Source organism: Uloborus diversus, chromosome 7, assembly GCF_026930045.1.
Source record: "Uloborus diversus isolate 005 chromosome 7, Udiv.v.3.1, whole genome shotgun sequence".
Classification (NCBI taxonomy): domain Eukaryota; kingdom Metazoa; phylum Arthropoda; class Arachnida; order Araneae; family Uloboridae; genus Uloborus; species Uloborus diversus.
The window spans coordinates 26,858,117-26,884,516 of NC_072737.1; the positions used below are offsets into that span (position 1 = coordinate 26,858,117).

General features: G+C 32.2%; 1 protein-coding gene across 1 annotated transcript; it reads left to right on the plus strand.

The window, feature by feature from the left end:
* The first annotated feature begins 17,073 nt into the window (after positions 1-17,073).
* LOC129226395 (spidroin-2-like) lies at positions 17,074-21,295 on the plus strand. The gene is given in 3 exon segments (XM_054860996.1): positions 17,074-17,226; positions 17,228-18,102; positions 19,785-21,295. Coding segments are annotated over 3 exon segments (1,137 nt in total). The 3' UTR covers positions 19,894-21,295.
* Positions 21,296-26,400: the final 5,105 nt, after the last annotated feature.

Below are 26,400 nucleotides of genomic sequence, written 5' to 3' on the forward strand. Positions count from 1 at the left end.
CGCTAATTTAAGGTCATATTTTGACCAATTCAAAAGTGTTGATCATTTGGGTGTATGAGAGATAGTAAAACCATTTTATCTTAAAAAAACTAATTAAGTGGGGGAAAAAATGATATCGAAAAATTGAAGGAATAAAAAGTGAAATTCTAGACATTTTTGTTTAAAAAAATAGAAAAAAAAAACAAACTGCATTTCTTCGCATAGACTTAACATTGGCAAAATTAATGAATTGATCAATTACTTCCTTTTGAAGTTGCAGCGGTTTAAAATAAAGAGTTACAAACAATTCTTTCTTAATATAAACAATTTATAATTTAATATAAATATAATTTTTTTTTTTTTTCGTTTCACATTGTTAATGATTTTTTTTTTCTCTCGAAACGGTTAAAACGTAAAATATTTTCTCATTGAATATCTTAAAATACACTTCTAGAGATTTATTAAAATCAAATTGCTCTTGCCACTTTCAAATGGCTTTTATTATTATTTTATTTTATTTTTTACCCATCTAGATTCAAAATTTCATACTGTCGAAAACTGCTCTAAAAATTAAGTCTCTCTCTCTCTCTCTTTTTACACCTTTATACATTTGTCAGCTTAAATGTTATAACAACGTGTTTGAATGTTAAATTAACAAACATACAACTAAGATTGTTAAACGACTTTAATCATTAGTTTGCGTCTTATTATGATATGCTTACAATTTATTAATGAAAGTAATTTAATTTTGCAGTTTCAAGTGCACAACAAACCAAAAGATTTACTGCGCTAAAATATTGCACAGACTCAAAGTCTCTTTTTAAAATAAGTTTATATTGAATATAAATATTCAAATATAGTGGAACATTTACACATTAAAATCCCCATCTTGTGAAGTTTGGTACTGCCTTTGAGAAACTATAATGTAAACAATACATACGCGAATGTGCTATGTATAAGGTTTTTATACATTTAGCGCAAAAAGCGCGGAAAAATATTACAAATTAAATTAAGCGTATTTTCAAGTTGATAATGTATTCAAGTGTGAACATATCACGTCACTTTTTCTCGAGAATAACAGAAAAATATAAAATTGGATTTATAAGTTATCGAAAGTTTTGAAGTAATTAATCCAAGGGCGATGAATTGCCAAATATGTGCAACATCAGTACACTTTCTGGCAGGTTTGTGATAGTGGGGCGCGGAAGGATTTTTGCTATCTAGGTAACATCCGCATAGCCCACGGGCTATTTGGAAAAATTCTCCCGAGTATCTTTCGTTGCCAAAGTTGGCTGCAAGACGAACTCCAAACTCCTCCTACGGGAAAAGTAACGGCCCCGAACCAATAACGCCAAAGCTGCCAACAGGTAACCTCAGGTGTGACGACACGGACCACGTGGTTTGAAGCTCCGCCTAAATTCCCGAGGCCGGTTTAAATACTATAGGGCACGCGAGCAGCGCGCACAAAAAACTATTCTGCCCTTGAACTCAGAAGACTAATTTCATTGCTAAGGCCGGGAGAGTGTGATTTGTGAAAAGTTTCTACTTTTTGACAGCAATTTAAGGTAGGTAATTTTGCGCCTCGTGAGCTTGTAAAATCACTGTTGGATTATCGCAATGGTGGAATTCATGGATATTTGTGGATATTACTCTGACTGGTAAGTTTTAGAATAGCATTACTTGCAGAACATTGTTGACTATCATGTTCTGAGCTCTTTAGAATTAAATTTCATACCAAGAAATTATAACTTTCTTGAGCAGTTCCCCAGTAACCAGTTTGAAACATATTATAAATTTATCTTTTTTTCCCTTAAGTTTACATTTATATTCCTACTTTTATTGTTTGTGTACTAACTTGTATAAATGTAATTAAAAAAAAAAAAAAATAGGAAAGATAATTTAACTGTAAAAAAAAAATAATTTTATAAGGTGAAATTTCTCTTGGCATAGGCGAGAATCTTACAATGGTTACTGGTTTAACTGTCAAACAAACTTATTATTATTTAGTCAACTTTTATAAGGTTCTGTAAGATTTGTTATTCTTTAACTTTCCAGGGATAGTATCTTGATGTAGTGTATAATACATTGAGCGTAATTTAGGATATAGAGCTTAATAAACTAGTTTGTAGAAATAAAAGAGTTCATTTTTATGCAATTGTTTTTTAACCTACCTTGTACGAGTGTAAAAATATTACTCTAAAATAAATGAAAAGCACGAAGCTATACGTATTTTTTCCCCTTGAAAAAAATTATTTTTAGACGAAAATTATATTTTATAGCAAAGTAAATTGAAGCAATGTTCAACGTTATCTTGAAAAACGGACGATGAACTATTAATATTTCCGGTGCTGCATATTATTTTTGTATTTCACGCGTTGAATCACATTTTTTTAGCTTAAGTTGCGCAAATTATTATTATTTTTTTAAATAATGTTGCTTTTAATATGTCTTTAACTTCTAAAAAATTTTACTCAATTTACGTATTAGAAAGTATTATTTTTTTATAGTTACGGAAATAAATTAAAGTGAAAGAAAAAAAATTTAAAGCATTTTTCAAACTCAAAAATTTTCATTTCACCCGTAATACTGGTAATTAGGAGCTTTACTTTAACCGCAAGTTTGTTTCACCGTCATAAGAGTCTTTGCGCGAAGAAAAAAGCTTTTCTGCTTGAAGGTTCTTTTATTATGAAGGTGATAAGGGAAAGAGTTAATCGAGTAAAAAATTACTTTAAGATTTTAAAAAATATATTTTAGTAAGAATATAATTAGTTTACTTAAAAAATAAAGTGCTCCAAAACGCATGAATCAATACAAAAAATGACATGATCTTAAGTGAAAGATATTAAATAAATGCTACGTAATATCATAAATTGTGTTAAAACTCGCTTTGTAGGAAGCAGAATTGTTTTAATGTAGAGGTTTTTGTTATAATTTAATTATTTAGTTTTAATAATCGATTATCTTTTGATGCAAGTTTAATCAATAAACAAATTTTCGTTTGAGCATTTTATGTCAAAATAAATAAATAAATAAATCAATAAAATTAAATAAATCAAATTAAAATAAAATAAAAATTTTACACGAAATGAGTACATTTTAGTATCATAGATGCTATGAAAGTTTATGTTATTTGTTTTTTACTTAAATTTGATATTGTGTCTCACATATTTAAGCTCAGTTTACACATCGGTGCAAGTCGACAGCCACAATCCATATAAGAGCTTAAACAATCATGTTTCAACGATTAAACGAGATGAACAATACCCTCGAAATTTGATTGGTTAAAACTTTGTTGAAAGACGGATTGTGGTAGTCGTTTACCGATGAAATAGAAAGTCGGTTCAGCGTGAATAACGTGCATTCAATGTAATATTTTTTATTACACATATGTGTTTTAAATTACTATGAGTACGTCATGTCATGAACATGATGTCACGTGTCTAAAGACACATAACAGTAGAGCCTTAATTAACCGACATAAATGCGACCGCACTTCCTTCGGTAAATAGATTATTCCGGATAAAAAGATCTCTGAGAAATGACTGCCATTAGGAATCAGAAGCTTAACTCTGGATTTAAACACGTTCGCATTTACAAAATAACTGCTACATGCGATTTTTTTAATTTGTTGCTGCTAATTATATTTAAAAAAAATGTTCACTAACTTCTCACCAGTCAGAAACTAATACAAAATTAGTATGAAAGAATGCATTAAAATATAATATTTATTTGCTATTAATCACATTGTCAACTATATTTTAATTTTTTAAACGCAATGCGTAGATTCGATCGCTGACGAACAATGACATTAAAAAAAAAAAAAGGAATTATCCTGAGTTTCAAAAATGTACTGTGAGTGTTTGAATAAAAAAAAACAGGAGTGATAGAATTAAGTGATAGAAACAGGAATGATAGTTAATAATTTGTGTGTGCTGCAGAAAGGGCTTCACCTGGTGACTTGAAGTGATGTTGGTTGCTAATCAAAAAAAAAAAAATAAATAAAAATACATAAATAAATAAATAAGTAAAAATAAATAAATAAATAAATAAAAATAAATAAAAATGAATAAATAAATAAATAAATAAATAAAAATAAACAAACTAAAAAAAATTTTCTATCCGATTTAGGTTGAACGAGGCTTCGGTTAAGAGAGATTTGGATAATCGCGGTTCTACTGAATATTGTTTCTTTGCTATATACCATTCTTCTCTTACATCATATCTTTTTGAATCATCATAAAATTTGTAATACAGTGTCTGTTAAACAACATATGTAGTTTATTATGAGTGTTGTAGGTTAAAAAACGCAGTATTAATTCTCGTATTCATCACTATTTCAACTTGAGTATTATTTTTTGTAAGTTGTGTATAAACGAAATGTATTATGAAAAGGACTTTTTTATGCCTATTTTATTCTGTACCTTTCATATAAACATATTTTCCAAAGTTGTATAAAAAAAGTGTTACATAAGTACACATAAATAAGCCTTAAAAGTGTAAAAAAATAATAATAATAATAAATAAAATTAAAAAAAAATGTCTAGATGCGTTTTTCAAAATAATAATAATAATAATAATAATAATAATAATAGAAATTACCAATTTTAAAATTCTTTTAAATTTTGAAAATTTTTTAACTTTAAATGAAAAATTTGAAGCTAATCTGGAAAAATAATTTTATTAATTTACTTTTGGTGTTTTTATAATTATAGCTTTGTACAAAAGAGAGTTCAATGCTCTTGAATACTGTTTCGAACTTTACCACTTGTTACTGCTATTTAAATTTATCAACTGATGTGCTGTACAATTATTTTTTTTATCAATTTATTATCGACTGCAATTTTTTAGATTTTTTTACATTATTAATTTTCATCATCGTCTGCACTATTTATTGATTTTTATAATGGCAACGAGAAAAAATTAAATTATTGCAAAATCTAAATAAATGAAAAATGCAGGTGATAATTAACTTAAATAATGCAAAGAAATATAAAAATATTGCAAACGATAAAAAAAAAAAAGATTAATAATAAGAAGCACATCAGACGATAAAATTAAATATCAGTAACACAATTTAAGTTCATGTGTTGCAAATTTCCAAATTTTACTGTTAATATTTAACGAAAAAAAATTAAAAAGCATAGTATTTAATTTATTGAATAGAGATAAGCAAATTGTTTTAAGTTATTCAAAGAAGCGTAGTGGGGTCGTTTCCAAAATTTTAAAAGTATTTTTTTCTGAAAGAACATGCTTAAAAACATAAGATCTAACTATTTTTTAAATAATTTGTTTAAGTTTAATATTTAAAAAAAATTACTTAAATCGGTGCGCTTTCATTGTTTACATTTCTTGCCGATGACATCACAAATGATGAAATGCCATTCTGTGTTGCCATTCCCAGAGCAAAATATTTAATTCGCATCTTTACTCACTTGTATTGGCAACGATATGGTTGATAGCATGCATAGAGCGCAATTTTAATTCGCTTCTTGATTATCATAACGCGGAAACGCGGTACAAAGATGCGCCAAAGAGCATCATTTGTGACGTCATCAAGACCACGCCTTGTTTGAAAAATCGACCTGTTTAAAAAATCAATTAAAAAATAACTGTTGGGAAAATGAAAGAATTTTTTGGGTCCATGGTTTTCTTTTGCTTATTCTATCAATTTCAGTGACTAAAAGTACTACTTTTGATTAAAGAAAACAACCCCATTCGGATTGATCTAAAAAATGCGTGCACACAGCTATATAAAGATGTTTTGAACACGAAGAAGAAGTTCCCCCAGATCTAAAGGAGACTGAGGCTTCATTAAGTCCCTTTTCTTTCTTTTATTTTTTATGTTACGGGAAAGTAGGTTCAAAAGAAAATTATTATGCGCCTAATTTAATTTTTAAAAATAATGAAAATAATTCCTTGTTATTGAATAAGTTTGATTTTTATTGTTTCAGCGTTGTGCTTCCATCCATAGTCCGTATGTTTTTAGGACTTTTCTTAAATGGTTTCATTCCCCCTCCTCCCTCCCTTTTCTTTTCTTCCTGCCATTTTTCCCCATAAACTTTTCTAGAGATTTTTTGAGCCTTATTGTAAAAGGTTCGAATTTTTTGTGTCATTGATCCTCAGAAAGAACTTACCGCTATTGGTATGTATTGCTGCTATGTTCCTTAATAAGAAGCAGTATTAGTAACGTATCTTTATATTTTGTGAACTGAAAGTTATGCATAACGAGCTGATGTGTGCATCACATGACTTCCTTTTACTCCAATTTAATGTCATTTCCCCATTATTGGCAATTTTAATATGATTCAATTGTTTGCTCTCTAAATATCACCAACAGTGGCCAAATTGAAACCAAATTTAGAATTAAAAAAAAAAAAACATCGCCAAATTTGTCGCCAGGTTGGCAACAAATCTTGGCGTCCAAAAGACTGGCGATATATCGCCAAGTGTCCGACAAATTATAACACCACTTGAGTTTAAATCGAAATTAACAATGATTTGCCCCAAAAAGGGGCAAAAGTCCCCCTGAGGAACATCCGAATGCAACCAAAACGGAAGGTGCACAACTAGGCCCCACTAGGGGTTTTCGTACCAAATTTCAACTTTCTAGGACATACCGTTTTTGATTTATGCGAGATACATACACACATACACACATGCGCACATACATACGTACATACAGACGTCACGAGAAAATTCGTTGTTATTAATTCGGGGGTCGTCAAAATGGATATTTCCGGTGTCTGTAGATTCCTAGGCATATATTCACGTGTGGTCGGGTCGAAAAAAAAACTCAACATTCATTCGGGAGTGAGAAAAATGGAAATTAAGGCCGATTTTTGAGTGAAAATTTTTTCGCGAATACAATACTTCCTTTTTTTGTAAAATGAAGTAAAAAAGGGGGAGTAATATTTTCTTTTAAATACCATAGGCTTCGTGGAGCACTAGGGAGTAGATAGAACAGTCCTTTTTTTTCTAAACAGTTTCACGTTCCTATGAATTTAATTGTACTATAATACGGATTTAATTCACAATTCGTGCAAGGCCTAATTACAAAATACACAGTGCCGGAACTAGGGAGGAGCAATGCGGGGCTCTTGCCCCGGGCGGCGACTTCTAGGGGGCAGCACATCCACACTATTTCTCTGTTTTTTTTTTTTTTTTGAAACTCAATTTAAAAACGTGAAGAAAGATGGGTAGGTGCGGCAGTTTCATGATTTGTACCGCCTCGGAAAAATTGTAGATTAGGCACTGAAACGACATTACCCGAGGATGAGTGAAATCAGTAGAGTATTTTAGTTTTTCTTTTCTTTTTATTTATTTATTTTTATTTTCGTATTTGTTTTTCTTAGGATATAATCTAAAAAATAGGGCATGGTGGTGAAAATATGGGTTGAGTCCCCAATGAGAATTAACATATTCAAGATTACTTTGAGTAATCTATTTATTTTTGAGAGTAGAATTTTTGAATTGGTTTTAGATTAAGTTTCGAAAGTTACACCACCTAAAATGTATTAATTTCCTCAATGTTGTTGCAGAAGTTCAAAATGTTTAGCTACGCGACCTTAAAACAAATACTACCCATCTATTGTAATTTTTTGATTAAAAATACAAACTTTAAAATGCTTTTATATTATTCAATTAATAAAACTAAATATTTTACATTTTTTAGAGAAAATATTTCTTTATCTTGTAAAGATAATCAGATCTTGATGAAAGCACGCATATAAACATAATATAAATTTTGTGCTGCAGTGTAAGCAAACCAATTCAGTTTTAATAAACAATAAACGTAGTATATTACTATCCACAAGTCTAAAAATATTGAGGGATGTCCTGTTATCTAGGAGAAACTTTTTTTTTAACATGTATTTTTGAACCACCCTAATGTTTATGTAATATTGCATGGCATGTGACAAGGGAAGAGGAGTAGGTAAAACGAAATGTATGTGACTCTTTGGAAAGTATGAGGAGGCAGATGTTGAAAAAAGTGTGGCGTCATTCATGGAGAGCCACTGCCCCCCCCCCTCCTTTATGGACATCATCATAACTAACTTGACATGCATTCCCAAATGTTAAGAAGCACAGATAATCTGCCGATCTTGATGAAACAGCTATCTTCAACCCCATCTTATCTCTTATTTTTGTCTGGATATCGCTTCCCGCACGGTTCAACGCTCATTCTTCATATCCTTGAAGTGTAAAAAGTTCATGCTTCCAGGATTCTCGCATGGATGAGCAAACCCGAGATCAGGATTCGGCGTGAACTTGCAATCTATTGATCAATCGAAGTTCTAGATCATCTCATCCGTCGTGACCAAGTGTGCTTCTTCAAGCAGAACTTATGTATTCGAAATTATCATCTTTTATTGCATGCATAATTCGAAGCATTTACTTTGTGAAAATGCTTTGTTTTAAAATCTAGCGGTGCTCATGCTAAAAGTTAAAGAAAGTTATTTGATTTCATGAAAATCCCTTCCCCTCCTCCATCAAAGAAGTAAGAAAAGTCATTTTCGTTCAGTAGATAGCTCATATACAGTGAACCTAAACCTCAAGCGTTCTTCGTGTAGCAATGAAAATGTCTATTAGATGAGCAACTGTCCCTCAAAGCCCCATCTCCTTGAAGAAAATAGAGTTCAGTTTTAATACGCATTACAATTAGAACAAAAAGAAAATATCATTCTTTAAAATAAAGAAGAAATTAATTTAAATACGCATCACAATTAACACTAAATTCCTCTAAAGAAGAAAAAAATAATTCAAATTCACCTTACCTTTGAAACAAAATGTAAATTTTCCTCCCTGACAAAAATAAATAAATAAATTAATTAATAAAAATAAATAAAGAAATAAAGAAAGAAAATGCACATTAAAATTAGAACAAAATCAAATTCCCTCCCCCCCCCTGTAGGAAAAAGAAAAGAACTCAATTAAAAATACGCTCCTAACTAATTTTGTGTAAAGTTTCCTAAAGAGCGTCCGAACCGGTTTGATCTTGGGAAAGTCACAGACAGAAGTAAAGATATACATGCCTCTATGCAAACTTATTGCTTTATTATAAGTAGAGAAAATGTAACATAGTTAAATATATCTTTGCATTGTAATGGCAAACTGCTATTAGGGATGGACTTTCCTTTTGCAGTTATCAGGAATGCAACCAGGGGTATATATGACCAGAGCAAAAATAATTTTTCCTCCGTGGAGTTTCGATGCATCACAGCCATTACAATTTCCATAATAACTACTAATTACTATCACTAAACATGAGAAGAACTTACTATAGGACAGAGGCTTGTGGACACAGCACCTTGCTTACGGGCAAATACACAGAAAAGATTTACGGGTCATTCCACGAAAAAGTAGCCACTTTGTCCCGCAGCTGACGGTTCATATATTTCATTAAAAAATAATAATTTTATATGATAATGACGAAATTTTTTGCGTAAGAAATCCCACACACGTTTGAAATGTGTTAAGCAACAAATTCTTTTCGTTTCCATTTTAAAATATTGCTTTTAATGAAATATATGAGGCTTTACGTGCAGAACAAAATTAGTTTTCCGTGGAATGGCCCTTACAATAAAAAAAAAAATAAATAAGGAAATAACACCCAGAGCACCGGTGGGAATCGAACCAACGACATACTTTACTGCGCTCAGGCAGGTCTATAATACATTTCATGGGTTCCATAAAGAAAAAAAATATATTAATGAGTGAATTTACAACCACAGTTAAGAGATGTATTTTAACATTGACTGGAAACATGGTTTTTAGTACGTAAAAGGGAAACTGTTCAAAAAATGAATTTATAATTGTGAATTTTTAGAACCAAGCTGAGTTGCAGTTATACTAACCGAACATTCTAACAGGAGTTGCTTCCACTACTTTTCCTCACATAATTGAGGTAGTAAAAAAGTAAAGGGCCTTCAAAACCCTAGGTAGGCTTCCATTTGAAAGTTTTACCATCTCTTGCCGCAAAGCAGATGACAGTTTCTCCTACCGTTTGTACTATTTATATCCAAACTTAAAAGTTTTGCACTTTCACCTTATTGCTTTATACGCTTCAATTTTACTTTTATGCAATTAAAATAAGCTTTTTTTCCCACAACTATCAAAAAGATGACTGAAAACTACACCCGTTCTCCGCTGTTCTGCATGAAATCTACGACGAATCTGGTTCAAGGGATAAAGAATAGCATCATCTTCTTCGCAAAGAGATTATGATCTCCTACCACTTAATACTCCTTAGCCTATTCCCAAAGACAAAGGTCCCTTTTATTTGAGAGCAGATGGAATACTCCTTGCAGCCAGCCCCCAACATGTAGGGAGCTTCTAGAGCAAAGCAAGGGAATTCCCCCCTCTCCACTCCTTCCAACCCTCGGGGGATGTCATCTCTGCATCCCAGGTAACGAGGCCATATCCGCATAGTTGGGAAAACTGTCTTCCTAGTTCTGAAAACCGGTTGACCGATCCTCTGGTTTCGGTTGATGAAACAATCCGCATGCGCACTAGGCCAAGGCAGTCACGGGGCCCCAAAAATAGAAGCCGACCGGTTCCCTTTAGGACCGTGACATTGAATCTGAACCGCATCTTCAAAGAGTTGTCTTACTTTGGCTCGCAGAGGTTTGCTCAATCAAGATGAGAAGCGGAAAAAGTAGGTTATGTTTTTGTTTTGGTCTTTGACTCTTTATTTTGAATAGGTGCTTAACTGGCTACCTTCTTTCGGTGGCAATATAATTATGAAAATAATTCTTTTCCTTCCTTGCTGTGCATAAGCTGAAAAGTGTCTTATCGTGAAGAAAGGGTTCATCTTATATCGTTAATTGAATTTGATTTTCTTCATTTATTTGGAAGTATGTTCATTTTTAAATGTTATTATTTATAAACCTTCTAAGCTCTTTACTAAACGGCGTAACTTTCTTCTTTTAGTAGCAATGGTTATGAAAATAATTCTTTCGTTTTCTTGCTGTTAATAAGTGCAAGATTGTCCCGTCGTAAAACAAAGGCTTCATATTATGCTGTTAATTGAATTTGATTCTCTTCATTCATTCGGAAGCATGTACATTTATAAGTGTTGTTATTTATTCAAACAATTTAGGTTCTGTGTTAAGTTAAATGTGTTGTAAAGTAATGGGATGTTTCTTTCTTTCCTCGGTGTTTAAAGATTCGAAATTGCTTCATTAAGTTTTTTAATTATGTTTTAATTGAATTTTGTTATCCTCAATTATCTGGGAGTTAATGCATTTTAAAATCAACACTTTTTAAACTATAATGCTCATCTTCTATGATAATTATAAACTGTAAAATAATGAGGGCGTGTTTCGGACATAAACGTTGTTAGTAAATGTTTCTATTTGAAGTTAAACGCTCAACATTTTCTATAACGTAGTATTTTAAAACTTCTAGAGAAAATTACGAAATAATTGCCCATCTAAGTCGAACAGGGTGTTTTTGGTCACAAACAAGACATATATACGAATAACCAGACTGATTTCATGTCAAATGTCATTTTCTGCTGATTTAAATCAAAAACCCTAAGCAAGTACATTATTTTTGACGAAGGAAGATTTAGTATCTCTTACAATGGTTACGTCATAAAACTCGTTTGAAATATTTCTTCCTGAGAGTTATTTTATAATTTTTTAACAGTGGGTCTGGATACAAGACAAATCAGTGCTCCCTTCATTGTCAATTCGAAACAGATTATTTTTTTTTAAATATTTAAATGAATTTACCTTTAAAAAAAATAATAAGAAAGTAATATTGTTGGATACAAATTATTCAATCTCTCTAATTATTCAATCAATAGGAAATTTTAAAAACCAATTTTTCATCCAAGATCAAACCTGTAATGTCTCAATCTCTGATCCAGCATAAGCTTATTGAATGATCACGAAATTTGGAGTTAGTTAACTGTATATATTCTATAGCTTACTCTTTAATTCCTTGACTTCCTTATAAAGTCATCTACAGTTACAATAATTTTAATACAGATCAAAGATTTTGAAAGCATTAAGTTAAGTGCATCTAACCGATGAATGACCATAAGCATTGAAGTAAAGAACGATCATTTTTTATATATAAAACTATTAAAATGGCGAAAAAATAGATTGTAGGTCAAGTTTGTGAAAATTGGTTCAAAAGGTTTTTATTTATAAATGGATAAGAAGCATGTGTCTATGTGGTTCATTAAAGATGCAAAACTAGAAGAAAAAAATCCAAAAATTCTGTGAATTAACCATTCAACTGATAAACATTTAGATAACTAATGGGATTACTTACACAATTCAATTAAAAAGTAATCTTGATAAAAGTAGGAACATGATAATACAATGGCGATGTTTACAATCTATGTATATCATTTGCGATGTTTTTAAATTCTGTTATAAGGTATTTTTAACAGATATTTTTTATTATTAATGTTAAACTTCTGATGCCTCAAAAACATAGAAAAACATAATTTATAAATTACTTGCATTCGATAATTTATAAAATAAACTTTGAACTTGGTGGACACACTTGTCCTATGCTTTCAAAGGGAAAGGGTTAATCCACTATTAGGTACCCGGGGTCGTGTGGTATCTTTATCAGTACAAAAATCACTGCACAATCCTTCTTTTTTGTAATATGAGCAGTCTGCGAAAAAGGAACGACTGCATATTGATTTGTGTAATGATAGAGAAATCACCACACGGTGGCACTTGTTGTTAACGATGACAAAATTAAATGCACTAGATAAAGTCATGTATTTATAATGCAAATTATACACGAGCTGTAGTTCCAGAAAAATATAAATTACCAAGAAACTGAAGTATAAAAAAATATAAAAATACAAAATTTGAAAATAAATAAATAAATAAATAAAAATAAAGAAATACCAAATACAAAATAATAAGAAAGAAAGTAGAGGCAAGGACTAGTACGTCATCAGAGGGAAAATCAGACCCTACTTCACAAGACTCTTTCTGTCCTGCTTGTGTGAAGGTCTCAAAAACACCTTAACCTACATAAGAACAACATAAGCGTTAATAGTCCGACAAAAATAGGCTCGTGATAAACAGTCCAACGTAATCTTTTGCATTTATATCAAGTAACCGAATCCAGGCACAAAATATATTAGAGATTGGGGAGATATATCTTGGGGAGAGCGGGTACAGTTCATACAGGGTGACGATTATATGAGACAAAGGGCTTCACTTCCCAACTACGTATGTTCCCAGAACTGAGAGTTGTATAAAAAAAAGCAATAGACTTATGCTTATTCGAATTAAAAAAGCGGGAGAACCTATGGGCCAGAGCTAGATAATGTAGACACACGCACGCCGTGCGCGGATACATCCGCTGACGTGCGGATACATTCGCCGCGGAATTGCACGTCGTCCGATAATCGTAAAAGTTCTTAAATAAAAGATAAAGATTAGATCAATTGAAGATCAATTTGAAACGAATAAGAAGTAAAGATAATATCTTTACCTCTAATTCGTTTTAAATTGATATTGATATTATTTATTTAGATAGTAAAAATTATTACAAGATAGTAAATACACCCGCGCGTTCGGTGAATGCATTCGCAGCTGTGCAGAGACATTCGCTGTGGGCACGCGCATCTCGACATAATCGTTCAAATTCTTACTGCTTACTTCTAATTTGTTTTAAACTGATATTATTTAATTAATTTGTAAAAGTTATAAATAGATAGTATATGCGCAAGCGTGTACGGCGAATATATTCACTGATGTGCGGACATTCGTTGCGAACACGCGCATCTGGCGACAATCATTCAGGTTCTCCTTCTTTACTTCTAATTTGTTTAAAATTAGTATTGCTAATGTAAAACATAGTAATCATGGCTAGATAATATAAACGGACGCAGATACATTCGCTGCTTTAAGAAAGTATTTGCTGCTTTGCGGATATATTCATTGCGGACATGTACATCTCGCCATAATCGCGAGTAATGTTCCAGCTGTCCACCTGTCCTTTTTTTTCTTTCAGTTAAAAAATTACTAAAATGTAAATCCTTCCTTTTTTCCTATGCATCAAGTGGTGACAACTGAGCAATCCTTTTCATCTGGATTTGTATTTCCTTTTTTTTTTTTTTTTTGAGCTCATATCAAATTACAAAAGCACCTCTGTGGGTTTAAAGCTTATCGTATGGGGCCAGCAAGTTCGCACTTGCCGTATTTTTAGAAGTTTCCACCGCACCCGGCATAAGCGCCGCGCTTTCAGTTTAACAAACAATGTGAAAGAAAAGTTGTTTGTGTCAGTTGTTTTATTTATTTATTTATTTATTTGAAGATATCGGGACTTCAATTTAAACAGATTAAATATTTAAAAAAAAAATTCTTAACTACTTACTGATAGTTAATTACCCTAAATCCGACAACCACGGACTTTGCCGAATTTCGGATTGCTGATGAAAATTTTTGCATTGCGCATGAAAAAACTTTTAACGATCGCCTTTATGGATGTTTAAAAAAGGTACTTTTTTTGAAATAATTCCAGGATAAACTCGCTTAAATTTCAGCACCTTAGCGAAAAAATCGATGCTTAAAGCAGGAGATTCGTACTTTACCGCGAAATAAGAATTCCGCAAATTTTCCCGATCTTTACTCGAAAATTTGGACTTTTTTCCGATTTTAACTCAACTCTTTTAACTAAAAACTAAACACTTAAATCACATTCTGGCATAATTTAATATTATCTTCCCGTTAATTAAAAAATACTTAAATTACAGTAGAAGCTAAACTGTGCAAAAAAGGCGGGATACGCCGATTATGAATTCATCAATTTTTTGCATACTTAATCGCTTGAGGGGAAAAGCATGTTTAATAATGCTACCAGAAATTCAAAAGGAAAATTTGTTATTTTTTATTCAAAACAGTTTTTTGGACACATTTCCGATCATTTCAAAGAAAGTTCCAAAGATTTCATTTTCCTCCTTTCAAAATAGTTTCTTTTCTGTAACATGCTGTAAACTTTAAAAAAAAAACTATATGCGCCGCACCTGCTGTATCCGCCGCATCCGCAATGGGGTTGTTTCCTTCAGTCAAAAATAGTACTTTTTGTGACTGAAATTGGTAGAATAAGAAAAAAAACATGGACTCAGAAAATACTTTTAATTTTCCAACAATTATTTTTTAATTAATTTTTTAAAATGTCCGATTCTTCAAGCAAGGCGTGATCTTTATGAAGTCACAAATGATGCACGATGTGGTGCATCTTTCTACCGCATTTCCGCGTTATGATAATCAAGAAGCGAATTAAAATTGCGCTCTACGTTTGCTATCAACTATATCGTTGCCAATACGCGTGAGTTAGGATGCGAATTAAATATTTTGGACCGTGAATGGCAACACTGACTGGCATTTCATCATTTGTGTTGTCATCGGCAGAAGCGTTAAACGATGAAAGAGCACCGATTTAAATTTTTTTTTTTTTTAAATATTAAACTTAAAGAAATTATTTAAAAAATGGTCAGATTTTATGTTTTTAAGCATGCTTTTTCAGAAAAAATACTTTTAAAATTTTGGAAACGACCACATTTATAAAAAAATTTTCTCGTAAGTGCCGCGGCACTTACGTCCGAAAATACGGTATAATTTTGGAATCCTTGTGTGCATTGGGCTATTAAGGGACCAAAGGCAGATGGGATACTTGCTCCTACTGGTATCTCTCATCTTCATGAATAATACTTTTGCTAATAGATTTATTGCACTTGTTTTTGTCCCCTCTCTCATCAGAGCATTTCCAAGAAGCAGCAAATTGCTAGTTTTTTCTTCATTCTCAGAAATTTGGGTATCCTATTGATCTCTTGACTTGTCAGCTTAATAAAAGAAAGGTCCCACCAATGTATGACCTGCAGTGGAGATATAATTCCCAAAAATTTATGATCTTAAGAATGCAAAGATATCTGCTAAAAGAAGCTTAGTTTTAAAATTCTGAAATTTAGCTTAGGTCTTTGCATCCATAGGCTCACAAAATTGGCATGAAAATTAGTTCCTTGTAACCTCAAAGCATATACGTGCAAGTATTTATTTCTTATGATTAAAAATATTTTTTTTTATTATTTTTTTTTAGTCCGGAAAATCCCCCCCCCCCCCCTCTTTTTTTATTACGTGATAGACAATGATAAGCTTGCAGAAACTTTTGAGTTACGTGCGCAGATACTTTATATTTTTATCTGACTCTGCCTATGGGTAAACAATCCAACATAAACTTTTAAATTTATCTTACGTAGCCAAATCCAGACACAAATTATATCATATGTTAGTTTGGGGAAAAGCGGGTTACAATTCATGCAAGGTTAAGTTGATATAAGGCTAAGGGTTTCAATTTCCAAGTACGTATGGGCTCACAACTGAGAGTTGTATAAAAAAACAACAGACTTATGCTGTTTTGAACTACGAAAGCGGGGAGAACCTATTATTTTTGAGTTATTAGCAAAAAAAAATGTGCGCATAAAAGTAAATTATGGTCTGCTTTCCACTGCCGTATCGAGGTATTAAGTGATTACTATATCATGTTACGCGAGATACTACTGTACGTAATATAGCTGACAGCCCGGTTATCACTGTCTGGTATATTGCATGTAGTTATGCCTAAGCACTGGCTTAAAGGCGGAAACTTACTGCGAAAGATACTGCTGTGCTTTTTAGAATAATTCTTTCATCATTTTTGAATTAATATAAGGGCGTGGTTAGGGTCGTGTTGATACATCACGCTTGGGTCATATTGATCACATTTTTTTTTTTCTTTTTCTAGAAATGCTTAGGAATGAAAAAAAAAAACTAAAATAAAGAAATTCGTCTTGAAATATTTGAAAGCACTTATTTTGGAGAAGATAGCCATACTTATGTTTTCATTAACTGCAAATCCGATTAACATTTATCATAGAACACGGATTAAAACTTAAAACATTTTGTGAGAATCTTCTTTGAAAATAATTCTTAAAAACGTCATTTCGTAGCTCAATCTGTCAGTAAGCTGACGTATTAATCGACTAAATTTTGTTCATTTTAGCACGGGCATCTTATATTTGCTGTTTGTTAGCGCACTTTTAAATTTCACAATTTTCTTTTTGTTTTAGGGGTCATGCTTCGAGTGTGGTGCGGTTTGTTGCTGATGGGAGCTCTGGCCCATGCTGCGGCGCCAGCTGCATCATCGTCCACGAGTACAAAGAGGGAAGATCCTAGCCCAGGATCTGGTGGATCCTCAGGAGGTCAACCAGTCTACTCTCCATCGGCCCTCTTCAAACAGTTACAGCAGCGCAGCCTTTGATGCCTCAGAAGCTGCCAATGCATACAAGGCTCAGCAACAATCTCAAGGAAACCTCTACTACTACTACTACCCAGTACAAGAGAAGGGACAGGACAACGCCTACGCCAGTTCCTCTACACACAACTATGCTACTGCACCTGCCAATGGTAATCCTTACGAGAGCCAGGATTCGACCCAGAACAGCTACCATGCTGCTCAAGCCAGCGATGCCTATACCTCTCAAGATGCAGCTTACGCTGGAGCCCTGAACCAGCTAAGCCAGTATGGTCTTGCTAATGGCTACAGTTTAGGCACTGGTGGCCTGAATGCTGCTTCTGGATTAGCAGGAGCTAATGCTTTTGGTGCTTACGGAGCTGTACCAGCTGCAGGTTATGCAGCAGCTGCTATGCCAGGAGCCTATGGTGCTGGAAGCTATCCTGCTGGCAGCGCAGCTGTAGCTAATTACGCCCCACAAAGTTCCACTCTTGCTCAATATGCTGCTCAGCTGACAGGATATGGTGGTGGTGCTGCAGGACAATATGGTGGAGCATCTGGTTTCATGCCACAGGGTTATGGTACTCCTAGTAGGAGGTTGGGATTAGGAAGTTTGATCATGCCCATGTTAGCGCTTGCTGGACTGACCATGCTTGTTCCTACCATCACCAGCAATCTTGGAAGCAGAAACAAGAGGTCTACTGACTCCCAGAAGCATCCATTGTCCCTAATCACAGAGTACAAAGACAAACTGGAGAAATACTACTCCTTGTACAGAACCGCTGTTGAAAAGGAAGAATGCATGAACAGGATCATCTGTGAATTTGGAACTGCTGTCAGTGACGTAAAAGGAAAAGGCGCTGTTGTTCTGTAAGTATTATTAGTAAAATGTTTATTTTCCTAAATGTGATAACTAGATAGTTTCTATTTTTATAGTCCTAGATAACATCAAAGAAGGAAAACCACTCAATTGTTTTCAGTACTAAGGACTTTTTTCTTTTTGTATTTAAAATTATTTTTCTCAACTTCAGTCACATTCCTTGCTAAATGCTTATCTGTAGAAGTAACTTAATTAAGAAAAATTGTGAGACAGTAAAATTTGAACTATAATTTGATTTCCTCATTCGAAGTTTATTAAGTAAAACTGCTATGCCAATCCATTACTATAAAAATAAAAAAAAAATCAATATATTTATTCAACTTAAGCTGGCGGTTGTATGACGGATGATGTAATTTTCGATAAAAAAATTGTTGGCTAGACTCAAATTAAACTATAGAGCACGAATTGAAAATGCGAAAATAAAGAAAGATTAACAGAAAGAAGAATCTGATTTTCTTTAATTTGCAATAGTCCATTCAATATATGCGATGTACTTTTCGAACTAATGCGATACATTATCTCATTAATTAGTTAAAGAGAAAAAAAAAGTTCCTTCCTCATCGGGACTCAAGGCAGCAAATAGAAATTTGACCTTAAATCTTTTTCTATATATATGTGGGTGTTTTGAAATGGGAGGTTTTATTTTTTAGCCCCAAAATGTAATTAAAGTAATAAGTCAAAAGTTTAATCCACTGCACATGGACTGATTTATTTTTCGTTAATTGAACTGTTCACAGAATCTTCTTGGGAAGATTCAAGCTCTTCGTTATTAAATTCAACACAATTTTTTTTAGTTTAAGGTTTAAAAGATAATAATGAATGCACTGCAATGTATACGGCCTATGTACCAATAATATAAATAGAATAACTGCATGAAAGATGTGTTCCTAGTCATATGAAATAAAATTTTGTAGAACAGGTTGAATCCGCTCATAACTTTACAAAAATTTTGCTCTTACAGGACATATAAGTATTTGCAGTTTCTTTGAAGTAAATCCGTACTTTGCAAAATAACTTACTATTATTTATTACAGTGAAACTTGTGTAAGTTGACCACTTGCGGTGCACTACTTTAGTGGTCAACATAAACAGGTGGTCAACTTACAAAGGTTGATTTATATGATAAGTGCTAATTCTGTGCCTGAAAAAAGTGATCAACTTAGACAGGTGGTCAATTTACAAGGGTGGTCAACTTCACAGGTTTTACTGTATTATTTTTCTAAGTAAAAATTTGTTTTAAAAATACCCCCCCCCCTTTATTGTGTAAAATATCGTAACGTGTATTTTGAAGTAAAAAAACTTTAATGGCAATTGAAGAAAGGCTCAGTCGGTCAATATATCAGTTCTGATTAATGAGAGTAAATGTAATCTAATAACGAAAATAAATATTAACGATATGGGCTCTTTTTTTGATATTAATACCAACCTCCAACAGATTTCACAACAAAGAATTTTCTCATAACTCGTGTAAAATTGACGAAGTATTAACACTATTGTCCATTTTTTTATTATTACGAACTTCTTTTCTGAAGATTAAACTTTATTTACTCATTTTCTACTTATTTTATATATCTCCTATTAATCATGACTCGTAAATGATTTAGTTATATTTCTTGATGATGAAAGACGAATGATTTTTCAAAACATTTATTTATTTGTCTTCTCTTTCTAGCGTTCTTGAAAAGTTAGTTCCCAAGCACATGCGACCCAAAATGAATGTATTCAAGGCCGGCGCTCTCTCTACGGAAATCGGAAAGTGTAAAAAGTTGTTCAAATGCTGAAATCCACAGGCAGTTCAAATGAAGCATCGAAAAAGAACATTGAACTGAACTTATCTTGTGGATATATCCCCAAGCTTCGGCCAAGAAGATAGGACCAATTCTGTTTCGTTTTCTCACCCAAAATGGCGGCTAATGCCCACATGTTGTTCTCTTTGTCTCTTATGTAACTCCTGTCCGACCTATGTCTTCCAGCCATTGCAATTCCGGTAGAGCGTACAGGTGACGCTCTAAGCACCAAGCGACCTGATCTAACACGTTTAGCTCCTAAGGCGTCTGACCTTAAATGGCCGACAGATAGCCTGCATCCTCCTAAGTTTAGTTTCGCCGCTAGAGGCACTGCATGCCTGGAACACTGGATTCTTCTTCTTGGCCGAGATAGTATATATTTAAATACTATTTTACATTCAGTGCAAGGTTTCTGGGGCAGCTATGATTTCGTAATCAAAATTGTATTCTATTTGGTCTGCGACATCATACCTCCTTTTAAGAGTGATCGTTGTGTACGTACTTGTTCGAAATAATGAACATTTTTTGTGTGGCTATATTTTGAAGTTTACTGGATTTTTTTAAAGTAATATTTTATTTGTTGCTGCAGCCGATGATTTTCAACGGTGAATTTACACAAGTCTTGTTGAACAAGATCAATGAGCTATGTAAAAATCATGTAAAGTTTTCATTGAAAAAATATGTGTATAATTTTGCATATATAGTATACACATTTATATTTGTCATAAACAGTTTTTGTGTTAGTAGTTTTATCTACAGATATCTGGTCCATAGGGTTTTGAAAAGTATATTTATGCTAAATTTGTGTATATCTAATATTTTTTTAGGAATTCTACAAAGTTCCTCATTTTAGATCAAATCATTTTTCTAGGGAGACTTTTCGAAAAAAAAAATTAGATTCATTCTTTTTTTTTACATGAATGAAAAAATAGGTATATCAATAAGGTTTTTGATTTTTTTAAAAATCTGTATGACAAAAAGGTTACAGCTATAGTTATTCAAGGAAAAATTCCTTTAAAAAAATCAGGGGATTAGTTATTGAAATTTATTCAACTCTTTTTTTCTCTTTTTTTTTTGCTATTTTTGCATCATTCCATTACCGCAGTACTTAATACATCTCAATAAACCATATTATTAGTGAATGGAAAAGAAATTGAAGTAACTTATGCTTAGGAATGTTACACGTTCTTTAAGGACGGTATATTCTTAATAATGTATTCCAATAAGCAATAAACACGAAAAAAGAGAGCTTTGATAGTTTTGAAAATACTCCTCAAAATTGCGCATTGCTTTCATGTCAACGAAAGCTTGAGTACTGCGTTGTACTATTTATTCTATTTTCATTTCATTACTTTTTTTGTGTATATGCTGTTTGTATGTTTTTGTTCGTGAAAAATAAAACTTGACAAAAACTCAGTATTCTTTTTCTATGTACAATGTACTGTAATTAGAACTTCTTCAACCTAGATGTACTCAATTGGGTATTTTAAGTAAAACCTTCGTAAAAAAAAATGTTTTTTTTAAATTTTTTTTTTAATTAGAAAACATTTCAATTTCATATTTTCATGTAAATGTCAGTAGAGGTTATATTTTTTTTTTTAAAGATTATACTTTTTAACAAAACCGGAAGATGAAAATTTGCTGAAAGCTGATCCTTCTCAAGATGAATAAAGTTTAAATCGTTTTCCTCTTCTACTATGAGCTTTTATCATTGAACACTCGCTTCATTTTATTCAGCAAGTCTCAAACTTAAAATTAAGCTGAAATAAAATTGAATTCTTGAGCAATTTTTTTCTTCTGTTTTTAAGTTCAAGTTTAACAATTCGAAATAACTTTCTGTCCGAAATACACATTTAATTAATTTTTCCTATATAAGCAATTGAACAGTTGAACGGTTTTAGACACGTTATACATACTTGGTGTTTTACCACACAAAAAGGTAATGTTATTGTTTATTTTTAAGCTAGCAGTACCCGCACGTCCTTAGCCGTGGTAGAAAATTAAAGTGTCATTCGGTCGCTCCTGTTGACAGGTAAGTACTGTTATGCGTAAAGTAATATTGTTTTTTCAAGATCTATACCGTCGAGTCCCGACTTAAACGAGAGATGCGTTCTAAGATCCCTCGCGTAAGTAGAAATTTCGCGTTGTAGAAAAGGGTACGTGTAAATTTTTTTATAAACATACCTAATTATTTTCAGATACTTGTTAACACTACCTCAAACTATTTTAAACCATTCCTAACCATACATTACCGTTTCTTGCATAAAGAACTGAATGTTTATTTTTATTTCTAAAAAAGCTGTTTTAATCAACATAAAATACTGTTACGATGCACAAAATCGGTGATCAACGGGAAAGAGATGCACAAAATAAAGCAGTACAGTACGTACAGAATGCAGTAATAATACAATGTAATACTGTATATATCCAGTAATGATATTTGTAACTTTAAAAACGAATATGTTGATGATTTATGCTGCGTGATCAAATAGTTTTTCTATTTTTAAATACAATTGCTTTTCCTTAGTTCTTTTTTAACGTTTCCATCTATGGCAAATGGCAATACCCCTCTTTTTGGTTTCTTTGATTCTCAATACAAGACTTCCATTTTCATAAATTTTGCATTTTGTTTAGACACTTCTCGGCGAACCTTTACGGAGTTTGACTTTCAATTGTACATATGGAAGATTCACTCACACCTAATTGTCATGCTACCTTCGACACTTCTTTTTTTTACTTTTTCAAACCCATAGAGCACCTTTAGCGTTTCTTTAATAGTCAGAAACTTTCTCGTTGTCTTTCTGTTTTCAAACTTTAGATGGAACAGTGCTCTTAGGTGTCATTATTTTATCAACTTTCGCATTTAGAATGAAAAAAAATATGGTAAATACAGAGTAGTTATTTGTATGCTCGTAAGTTCAGACTAGTACGGTGTGGGGAACTTCCGCTGCCTGTTATGCTAAAGGGATGAAAGTCCATTCGCGAAAAAAATATTTTTTGTAGCCAATAACTAAGCTATTACTTTCCCACCTCGATTTCCTTCTGAAAATTTTCGTGTTACGGACGAGGAATTCGTGCTAGGTCTAAAACTATTTATTTGTAAAAAAAATCGCGTTATATATAGCTTTTTCGCGTAAGTCGAATCGCGTTGTAGTGGGAGTCGACTGTACACAGGTTCGGAAGATTTGAAAAGCAGCCATCTAAAATTACCAGGTAATTAGCCTTTATTACGTCAACAACTCTATTATTTGTGACACAATGGCAAAAGAAAACAAAAAGATGGTTTTGCATTACTCATGTACGCTTGTTACTAATTTTGGCATAACATTTTTTCAGCTTCAAATTTTTTAATGTATCTCTAAGTTTTCGTCCAAATGCTCGCCCATTTATGACATAACTTCCCCGTCCCATTACTTTCTTGATTTCTCTATTAATATAAGTACAAAGTTTGTCTTCGTTGAGGTAAAAGTAGTAGAACTTTTTGATTTGTGAATTTCAAAAACGTTTGTTTTGTTTATTGAACTAAAATTCGTTAGAACAGTTCGCTTAAAAGAAAAATGTAATGTTTGATATGTATACATTCAATTAACAATAAATCAAATACTAAACCTTAAACTGTATAAACACTAAGCGAAAGACAACGTAAAGATTTATTTTTGGAATTAGATTGAAAATGTTTTTGCTATTTGAAAAGAAATATTGACATAGTAAATTAGAATCAGTAAGTAATAAACTGATACCGCACAATGAAATAATTTTATTTCAAGACATAATTCAACTATATTTCATTAAAAGTATTAAAGTAAGACAAAAGAAGAAGAACATTTTGTTGTTTACACGAAACAGCAGAGAAGTCTCGTAAAAGTTTTAATTCTTTCTTAGCTTAAAAAGCAAAATAATTAGTTTTTCCTAAATTTAACACATAAGAAAGAAGATTGCTAATGCGTTAATTAGACTTTATTTTAAAGATTTACTGATCAAAATTAAACCATTAAAACTGAGACAATATAAGCAGACGACTTTTATTTAAGAGTAAAAATGTTTCAATTTATTCATTTTTAACTACACAGAAGGGCTTGGATCGCTATTCACAGTTCCAGAGCTCGAATACGCTACCTTGAGGTGATTTACAAAGCTACCGGTAAAAACTTGGGTTCCACGCGTACCTGTTGAGGTAAAACATAGGTAGTTTGTTACGCGTTTTTTTTTTTTTTTTTTTTTGATCTATCACATTGCTTAAGGTTCTCACTTTACTGTCCTTGACGTTACGCTGATTTTACTTTCCCCCCGCCTCCCTCTGCAGCACCACCGTCGACCGCCTCCTCCCAATGCTGCCCCTCTAGAAAAACAGTCTCCAGGTTGCGTCCATATCTTACACACACACACCTACATACACACACACAAACACACACGCCTACATATACAGATATACATACACACACCCACACACTCATGCCTGTACACAGACACAAACACACACGCCTACACACACACAGACATACACACACCCACACACTCATGCCTGTACACAGACACAAACACACAGGCCTACACACACAGAGATATACACACACAAACGCACACACTTACATATACACACTCGTGATTGCGAAAAAGATACAATAAAACCTGTAAAGTTGACCACCTTTGTAAGTTGACCGCTTTTATCAGGAACGGAATTAGTCCTATCTTATATGATGAAGGAAAACCTCTGTAACTTGACCACCTCTCTATCTTGACCACCTGTCTATCTTGACCACTAATATACACCAGCTTTGGTTTGGAGTATTGTAAAAAAACCCATTGTAAATTGATCACTACGCAAAAGCATTAGATTGTACTAAAAGTTTCACCAGTTATGCCTCAAATAAGTAACCATACCATTTTAGAGGAACCTATGAATATTTGTGTTTCCATCGAAAAAATATTGGGCTAATGTTAAGTCCCAGAAAATGAGACAAATTTCAATAAGGAGTTATTTTGTTGAAAAGTAGATTATCATGGTTACAAATGTACAAGAAAAAATCAAATGAAGAATTTGAGTCACTTTTGACTTGTTATGAATTTTTCGAGATTAATATCAAGTAAGTAGTTTTTCATAAGCAATGAGGAAATTTTTTTTTTCATCGATTCACAGAAATTTTAAATTTGTATGATACTTTATGTGTCATACTGGTAAAAAAACTCTAAAAATATTTAAACAACATTTTTTCTTATTGTTTTAAAGTAATGTTAAACAATGAAAGTTAGTTTAAAGTATTCCAATTAGTTAAAAAATGAATGCATGGGACAAGAAATGACAAAAAAAAAAAAAAATCATTACTGCCTTCTATAAGTTGACCAGCTGTCTAAGTTGACCACCAAAGTACTGCACCGCAAGTGGTCAACTTACACAGGATTCACTGTAATTTGAATTCAAAATGTCAAAATTCAATTATTTTTTTTAATTTACGCGATTCATCATTTGAATCGTCATCGCTATAGCTTAATATCCATAAATATCAGCTGAAAAACTATTAGTAAACTTTTTTTTTATTATATTGTTCTAAGTGAATTTGAATAGATATGAGTTTTTCGTTTGAAGCTCAAAACTGGAATGTATAGTATGCAAAAAATATTCTTGAAAGTATTACCGAACGGAATGAAAAATATGTAGAAAAATTAATCATCGAATGGCCCCATGAGTTTCGCGTTAACAAGGTTTGAATCAGTGATCAGAAAAAGTGATATATAGTGCGTTCAAGCTTCATACAGAATGATGAATTTTAAAATTATTCTAAACTTCAGGTTTTAGTTAAAGGAAAATATTTGTCTTTATTTTTCTTGCAAATTGTATATAAATACTAAATTTTTGCCCCGCTATTTAGTAGTTAAAGAATTTAAAAAATAAAAAATAATAAAATAAATAATTAATAATGATGTAAAAATAATTAACATTTAATTTACAAACTGACTGCAGCAAAATAATAATTATAAATCTTTACATTACTTTCAACATTTGTAATACGCTTACACTAATATTTATATTGCGGAGAGGATATGGGAAAAGTTCACATGTGCCCTTACATGTTACGTTCACAAGTGCCCCGTCACCTACCTTAGAACTAATTTTCAAAAATAAAGAATTTGTAATTTAATTAAAAAATTTAAATGTTGGCATAAATTTACGTGAATGTTCATTAATGGTTTGCAGTAATTAAATTTATCTTATTTGTTAGTTTAAAATATGTTTTACACGAAGAAGACAGTGATAAAAATGCATCAGCATTAGTAATGTTTCGGATATCCGTATCCGTATCCACGGATATCTGAGAAAAAATAAAGATCTGTATCCGTATCCGTTACTTTTTTGACGGATCTTAAACGGATCATTTCTATTCTAAAAAATTTTAAATATTTGAATAAAAGACTCTTAAATTTCGTTTAAATTAGGTTTTATTCCTTATTTAAATTATAAGGTATCATTTCAGAAGCCAATTTGTATACCCCCCTCCCCCCGTT